Raw genomic sequence first — 8482 nt, forward strand, 5'->3', positions numbered from 1 at the left:
AATACTCTTTCCCACCTCTGTCTTTCTCCCTCCCTCTCTCTCTCTCTCTCTCTCTCTCTCTCTCTCTCTCTCTCTCTGCCTTGCCTCTCCTCTCCCTCACATGAGGTGATTTATCAGCCTCAGTTCCAATATTTGTCGGTGCTGTGTTTTCTCCGCGCTGTCTAAATGTCACCCCTTCTTCTAAGACAATGTGGAGGGGGAGAGAAAGAGAGGTGGGGGCCACGAGGGGGCCGGGGGGGGCGAGGAGGGGAGGGGAGACCTCGTAAAAAGAGCAACAAAGTTTGGGAAAATTAAACATTAGGTGGGACATGTTCACACACTCACACAGGGCAGGTTAGTGTTGTGATGCATTGGGGATCCCTGCGCACCTATTGTGTGGCTTAGCGTTATTTACTACGCGGGCTCCTCGTGCTTTTCAGGTTCACACTCTCTTTCACGCACAGCCTTTTGTGAGCGCGTCCGGATTTAAGGGGCGACATTTTCGGATGTGCCTGCCACTGATACTAGGAAACAGATAGTAGGCCGAATGTTTGAAAGCTCTCATTCTCTGGGACACACACACACACACACACACACTGAAGAATTTTGCTCTGGGGTCACATATTATGTTCTGTGCTGGAGCGGACAATAAGACAAGGGCCATTCCTCAGTGTCAGTGTTAATGTACTGCCGAGTAACCATCACCACCCCCTCCCTCTATCTCTCTCTCCTTTATAACCCCTGTCCCATCTCTCCATTCACACTCCCCTATCACCACCAGACTGGATTGCATGATTGAAAGAAGGCTACTGGAGTAACAGAGGGAAAAATCTGAGAAACTTGATGTAATCGGTTCTTTTTGACTGATGATTTTCTTTCAGTTTTACCTTCTTTGAAATTGATACTTTTTGTACTTTTACTTTACTTTTACTTGTACTTTTGTTCTGGCAAGCCATTTCTGCTTGCTTTGAGTTTGTCTATGGAGATCTACCTGATCATCGATAGATTTTAAGATGACCCTGATGACTATGAAAAAAGTTTTGGTGGTTATGGTATAAACCACTTTTATTAAAAGGAACTATTTTTCTTTAGTGAATGATTTAAAAATTGAAATGCATGAAAATATATAATACTTAAATTATATAAAATGATATTTTTCAATTGCATCATTTCCAAATTACAAGCAAGGACATTTTTATCCTGTCAACAGAAGTGGAAAGAACTTCTTAATTTTTCAATAAGTTATAGTGATATTGTTCTGAGGTGTGACTAAATAGGATCGAAAGCTCTTCAGTCACAAACACTTCTAAGGAGCCCAACACCTGGAGAATTTTGCACCTAAAACAGGTAATTGTCTTTTCCTCAATTTGTCATACAGATTGGAACGGTAGGGTGCCATTGTAGCCTTGCTAATGTACATAACACCTTTTGAATGAAACGGCGCCCTCTTTTGTTAGAATCTTGACATGGCTTTGGTTTACAGCAGAATTCAGAGGGGGATCCAGGGCCAGGGTGTGAGCTTTATTTAGCTGTCCGCTTGCTCCAGCACTGACCTGAATTAACACGTGTGGGGGCTGAAAGAAGTCATAACCTGGCAAAATTACCTCACAACACTTACACAACAGCACCGCTTGGCAGCTGTGTGGGGGAGACACAGAACATTTACTGGTACCTGAGTGCTGGCGGAGTATAAATAGCATAAGCAGCCTGTCAGCATTTTTAAATGGTCAATGGGTGACTGTACTGAGAGAACAGGCAAGTTCACACTCAGCTCTTACAAAGTAACAACATGAGCTGTAACCAGACTTTTCCTGTCCATGTATGAGATGATGCTGATTACTAGAGTGGATGTCCATTGCACATAAGGTGGCAAGAAGCCCTGCTACGGTTTGTTGATGTGTATCTTCCCGTTTTCTGTTTCCAGATATGAGGGGATTATCCCCAGACTCGAGACACACCAGATAAGGCAGACAGATCTCGGGCAGGACACAGAGACCAACCTCACAGACAGACAGACAGACAGACAGACAGTCAGTCTCATGCCAACTGTCTCCACTGTGAATCTCACAGGACCACTCCTCCTGCTGTTGCTATGGGCAACTCACCATGCCATGGCAACCAACTGGTTGTAAGTTGGCGTGCCTGAGAGAGTTTGTTATGCTATAACTTGTAAAAGATGGTGACATCTTTGTTCACCCCAGGCCCTCAACCTCTCCCTCCTTTTCATGCGGCCTTTGTTCTCTTTGTCTCTCTCAACCTCTCCCTCTCTTTCTCTCTCTCCCTCTTTCTGACCCCCCCCACCTGCTTTTCTTCCCCTCTGTCTTTCACTCCCTTTCTGTCTCTCTCTCTCTCTCTCTCTCACAAAACTTGGCCCATGGCCCTCAGCAACCAACACCAGCACTGTTATGTTGTGCTGTCCTAATAAAACATGTCTTCCTCTCTTTTTCACCCTCAGTTCACCTCTTCCTTCCTCTCCTTCTGCTTGTCTACTCTCTCTTTCGCTCTCTCAGTCTCGGCCTTTGTCTGACCATCTCTCACAGCACCTCGAGCTTTTCAACAAAACAGACTCGTCCTGCAGCATTGTGGTCACTACTGTCCCCATAAACCGTCTCCTTGTCTGCATGTCCCGTAAATGTCCGTCTCTGCCACAGGTCTCTGGCCAGGTTGCCCCGCTCTCGGCCGGTGTCCGGCTCGGGCCCTTGCGGCCGCTTGCGGGGCTTGTCGGCAGGGCAGGTGGGGGTGTGTCGTGCCCGGGGGGAGGTCATGGAGTCCGTGCGCAGGGCAGCTGAGATGGTGATTGAGGAGGTGAGAGCCCCGTCTCGAAGATCAGCTAACACTGACCACACTCTTTAACTGCCCAAGCCCTGAGAAGTGCCACACAATTGGGAGATAATATTCCCTAAGGTTTCTTTTCTCTTTTACTGTGTTGTCTTTTGCTTATGTAAGGCAAATTGAAAGATCATTTTCTGTTGTATTCTATGAGCAATGGCTTCTCTCTTCGTCTAGTCACCTTCTTGTCTGAACGATATGCACTTGACCTTGGTATCTGAAAAAGAAAAAGTGAAAGTGCGCAAGATATATGATTACTCTTAGTCTCTGATCCAAAGCACTAACATATTGTAGTAGGCACCAACTCAGCTTATCAGAGGATGGTCAAGATTTAACCGTTGACTCACTAAAGCATGTGCGCCTAACCGAGCAGGAAAAGTTTGGTGCTGTTATTTCATTGTCATCACACAATTATACACTGTAGGCAATTCTGCATTACCTAGAGGAGTTTGGAGGGCCACTTGAGGCTATTAAATTGTTGTTTATGCAGGTTAAAATAACTACTGCTGACCAACTATGTGACATAAGCACAGATCCCACAGTGTAGTGCACGTGACATGTGGTTAAGTGTTTTAGCACCACTAGCCTGCCTCTGTCTCTGTCTAGTTACTCTCTCTACCAGTCACTTCTCTGTTCTCCTGTAGAACTCTCTAGCAGTCACTTCTCTGTTCTCCTGCAGAACTCTCTAGCAGTCACTTCTCTGTTCTTCTGTAGAACTCTCTAGCAGTCACTCTGTTCTCCTGTAGAACTCTCTAGCAGTCACTTCTCTGTTCCACCTCCACAGTGTCAGCACCAGTTCCGGAACCGCCGCTGGAACTGTTCCACTACCCCGCGTGGGGTAAACATCTTCGGCCGGGTGATGAATCAAGGTCGGTCAAGGTCACCTGCATTCAGACACATATCAAAACATCTCTAAGAGCCCTGGGCATTGACCAAGTCAATGAAACAAGTTTGGAGAGTCCACTGCAGCTATGGAACCAACAGTAGGCTAATGGCCTCTGACAAACTCTAGCTAATAATTCTCCATAAACTCATATTCAGCCAGTAAATGTTGTGTAAGATTAGGCTTCTTAAGTCAAATACCCAAAGTACGTAACACTAGAAAATAACACCATTTTGGTTTTTAGAACACAAAGGCTCTGCTTCAGTTCTTAACACTGTAGCCATATCAGCACAGTCATCTGAGGATCTGAGCATTCAGTACTTGACAAAAAAAAAAAAAGAGAAACTGAGATTGCCAAGTTGTCCATCACTGAAGCCAAAGCATTCCGTTTTCTCTCCTTTCTGATCAGGCACCCGTGAGGCTGCCTTTGTCCACGCCCTGGCCTCAGCTGCGCTGGCAGTTGCAGTGACACGTGGTTGCAGCCGGGGGGAGCTGGAGAGGTGCGGCTGTGACCGCAAAGTCCGGGGGGTGAGCCCAGAGGGTGAGTTGCCCAGGAATGGGCGTCTGCTTTGCCTGCACACGGGCCCCAAACCTTAAGGCAGCAAAAGCAGCCTCAAATCAGAACGCTAGCAGTTGGTCCAACAAACCATACAAAACACTACACTCCACTATACTACCTCATACTATACTATACTTACAAGAATGTATAGCATGTATACTGTTGCTTTAGATGAATGTAACTGCTGAAGGTGTAAATGTATACTGCCCTATAATATAATATTGTCCGTGAGTATTAGTGAATGGAAATTAAATTCATCTGTCTGACTTTCTCTCTCCCTGCCTGTCTCTATTAGGGTTCCAGTGGTCTGGATGCTCGGATAACCTGTCATACGGTGTGGCATTCTCCCAAACGTTTGTGGACGAGCCGGAGCGGGCCAAAGGCCTGTCGTCAGGACGACCGCTCATGAATATCCATAACAACGAGGCGGGCAGGAAGGTGGGTAGTGGCCTTGCTCTAACCATGACCGACAGCCGAGAGAGGGAGAAAACAGTACAGCACCCACCTACAGTTTTCAGGAAATTTCAAAGCCACTATATAAAATGATCCATTTTCAAATCAAAACACTGATTACACAGACCTGCCCACACCTGAATTCCAGGGGTCTAAAAAACTTTAAGCCCTGTAACTATTTACTATTGCTGTCTAACTTTACCCTTTTACACTCTCACATTTGCCCTAACCCCTTCCCTTTTCTCCTCCTCCTCCTCCACCTCCTCCTCCTACCCCCCTGTGCTGTGGTGCATGCCCCCAGGCCATTCTGCACAACATGCAGGTGGAGTGCAAGTGCCACGGAGTGTCGGGCTCCTGTGAGCTCAGAACATGCTGGAAGGTCATGCCTCCGTTCCGCCGCGTGGGAGCGGTGCTGAAGGAGCGCTTCGACGGCGCCACTGAGGTAAACACCGCAAACAAAACAACACAAAAGAAACAACATACACAACAGGTCAAAAGACACAACAATGCAACACAAAACAAACAACACACTTTTGATGCCACAAATAAAACAAATAAAGCTAAGACTTCTGACTGACACACCACAGCACAGCACAGCACAAAACAAACATCTTATATGATGCCACAAACAAAACAAACACAGAAACTGTGACTTCTCACCGACACACCTCACATCTTATATGATGCCACAAACAAAACAAACACAGAAACTGTGACTTCTCACCGACAAACCACAGCACGAAACAAACACCACATGGGGCATCTTATGCGAAACACTTTAGAAACAGGATAAAACAACACATACCACAGCACATACCACAAGGACTGACGCCGACTTGCTTTGTCAGTCTGAAACATCTGTGTTTATGACTGATTCATTCAGCTCAGGCCAGGCCAGCCCAGGATTTCAGCAAGCCACAACATCAATTAGTTGGCTAAAATGCTGGTAACATCCAACATATTAGCTTTAGACCTGGAAAATAGGATGAAACTAGTCAGCCAATACCTGACATTTCTGTTCCTCAGGTGCGATTGTCACGTGTGGGCTCCAGAACAGTGCTGCTTCCCAAGGACCCCCAGGTGAAACCACCTGCAGCCCGGGACCTTGTCTACCTGGCTTCCTCACCTGACTTCTGTCGCCTGGACCCCGACAATGGCATCCCAGGAACTGCTGGCCGCCGCTGCAATGGTAAGGACACTGGAATGCAGCAATGGCATTACTGACTACTGCCTACAGCTTCACTATATTACACACACATTCACACAGGTTCACTAATATTATACACACACACACACACACACACACAGAACATACTCATACAGGTGTACACATACACACACACACGGGTTCATTAATATCACACACACACACACAGAACATACACGTGTACACATTCACACACACACAGCTTCACTAATATCACACACACACACACACACACACACACACACACCTTCACTAATACACACACCTTCACACACACACACACACCTTCACTAATATTACACTAATATGACACTCACACAGGTTCATTCATTTTACACACACACACACACACACAGAAGATACTCAAACACGTGTACACATACACACACACATATATACACAGGTATTCAGCCCCATTGGTGTGGTCCTGTCCAGTAACTTTTGTCCTGTCCACAGGCACATCCCGGCTGGCGCCTGACGGCTGCGAGCTGCTGTGCTGTGGCCCCGGGTACCGTTCTGGTCGGGCCGAGGTGGTGCAGCGCTGCTCCTGCAAGTTCTCCTGGTGCTGCTCGGTGCGCTGCCAGCAGTGCAAGAACACAGTGCTCATCCACACCTGCAATAAGTAGGCCTAGCACCCGGTTCTCAGACGGAACCCAAAAGAACGGAGCACAGGATGTGCACTCTCAAACCTACTCGCAAAACCTGACGCCGTAAAAAGGGAATCCCCTTAGTCCAAACCCAGGAAAAGGAAACACATGTGTGGGCATACATTAAGGATGCTGTATGAAGAACACAGAACATTAAGTCAAATACATATTCTAATGTTCTAATTCCAGTCAAGTACAAAATGGTGTGTTCTAGAACACCCCCTTCCCCTTTCACTGTGCTGAATGCAGAACCATGTCTAGACAGTCTAGAATTCTGCTGACCCAACATTAAATGTGGAAGTCTTTACTCATTCCAAAACACAGGAGTTTTGAGACAGTCCTTAAGTGTTTTAGCCTGGAAAATCCAGACTCTGGTAATCTAGAAAGATTAAGGGTCTGGCCACGAACAATGTAATGGCCAAACTCGAGGGGCGGCAACAAGCAAGCATTTAAAAATCTCACTGCACGCAATTGGATAACACTAGACCATGTTTACTCTGAATGATTTCGGACTTCGACGCAATCGGATAATACTACGACCAATGTGTACTGTCCTCCAACGTTGCAGCGCTGTCTTCATCAGTTTAGCTGGTTCCCTGGAATGCAAGGGGAAAAAGTAACGTGCATCATTGACAGAGTGTCTCGCAGAGACAATTCCATTGTGCTCTCGCGAGAACTCTGGATTTCCAGGGTATAAGTGTTTTGCATAGACTGTATATATAGAACAGTCTATGGTGTTTTGTGTCTGATTTGAAAAGTTAATTTGAAAAATTCATCCAACCAATAGAAATGTCAATTATTCGGAATTTCTGAATTACTTTACACTTTTCCTTCTGCTTCTACATAATTGTTTTTACAGGTCAATTCTGACCGTAATATACATCTTCATACATGTCCGAAGGATTCATGATGACAGGCAGGTAGACCGAACCAGGGCTGACAATACTGTACAGTTCACACAGTCACAACATAGACAACCCCAGTAACCAAGCGCTGACAGAAGGCACTCAGACACTCCCACATGAAATCATTAACGCACACTGACAAAGCTGTTATGGCCGAGACGTACTAAGAATAACAGAGGGGATTTTTATCCTTTAAGGGCTTCCGTAGATGGAATGTTACTCTAGTCTAGTGAGATCTGTAGTACTTGTACAGTATGCCTTCAGTATCTTTTCTATTTATTTGCCTCCGTTGTCCTGAGGGGTATTTCAAGTATGTTTTAACTCATAGTTTGTAGTAAATCTCTTAAAAGAAGCCCTAGTGCACCTCTATTAGGAAGTTTACCTTTTCCTCTGGATTAATTTACCCAGGTTTGCCACTAAACAATGTACTTGACATATCCCCCGTTGTGCTTTTGGCCCTGTAAGTGAAGACAAGCCTGGGGTCATATGATCCAACCCTCTCTGGCCCCATGACCTCCTCCATCCTAGGTGACACTGGGCCAGTTCTGGGAGAGAAGTCAGCCAACACCCAGCTGGGGTCGAGCCTGTGTTAAACCACCACCTGTGTTCTGTGCAGCATCCATGTTCAAATAAAAACTGTTGTTCTTTGAAAAATACTACCATCATCATAATCACACACGCATTCATTTGCGCAGTTGAGTGAAATATAGGCCACCACTTCACAAGACTACAACTGGTTGAGTTAAAGGAGTTTTATTACAAATATAATGTGATTACAACCCACAAAATTTACTTTCAGAATTTTCCATGATTGTTGGTTTAATTGCCGACATTATTCAAAATATTATATTTTTTAAATTGTTATATTATTAATAAATCAAGATGAAAACCTAACAAAAGAATAAAAAATAAAATTCATAAAAAAAAAAACAACTAAAGTTTCAAAACTGGTCCACCGCTTTTTTAAAAAAAAAAAAAAAAAAAAGAAAGAAAGAAAAAAAAAAAAAAAAAAAAAAGTGC

The 8482-nt window shown here is 45.1% G+C and overlaps 1 protein-coding gene across 1 annotated transcript; it reads left to right on the forward strand.

Annotated features, from left to right (window-relative positions):
• Nucleotides 1–296: 296 nt before the first annotated feature.
• Nucleotides 297–6876, forward strand: wnt4b (wingless-type MMTV integration site family, member 4b). The gene is made up of 9 exons (XM_048260071.1): nt 297–1326; nt 1904–2107; nt 2631–2784; nt 3593–3677; nt 4101–4232; nt 4546–4688; nt 5005–5145; nt 5730–5892; nt 6367–6876. Exons 2-9 carry the CDS (start codon nt 2019–2021, stop codon nt 6534–6536), a joined length of 1077 nt encoding a protein of 358 aa, XP_048116028.1. The 5' UTR covers nt 297–1326; nt 1904–2018; the 3' UTR covers nt 6537–6876.
• Nucleotides 6877–8482: the final 1606 nt, after the last annotated feature.

This window comes from Alosa alosa, chromosome 13 (assembly GCF_017589495.1).
Source record: "Alosa alosa isolate M-15738 ecotype Scorff River chromosome 13, AALO_Geno_1.1, whole genome shotgun sequence".
Lineage (NCBI taxonomy): Eukaryota > Metazoa > Chordata > Actinopteri > Clupeiformes > Clupeidae > Alosa > Alosa alosa.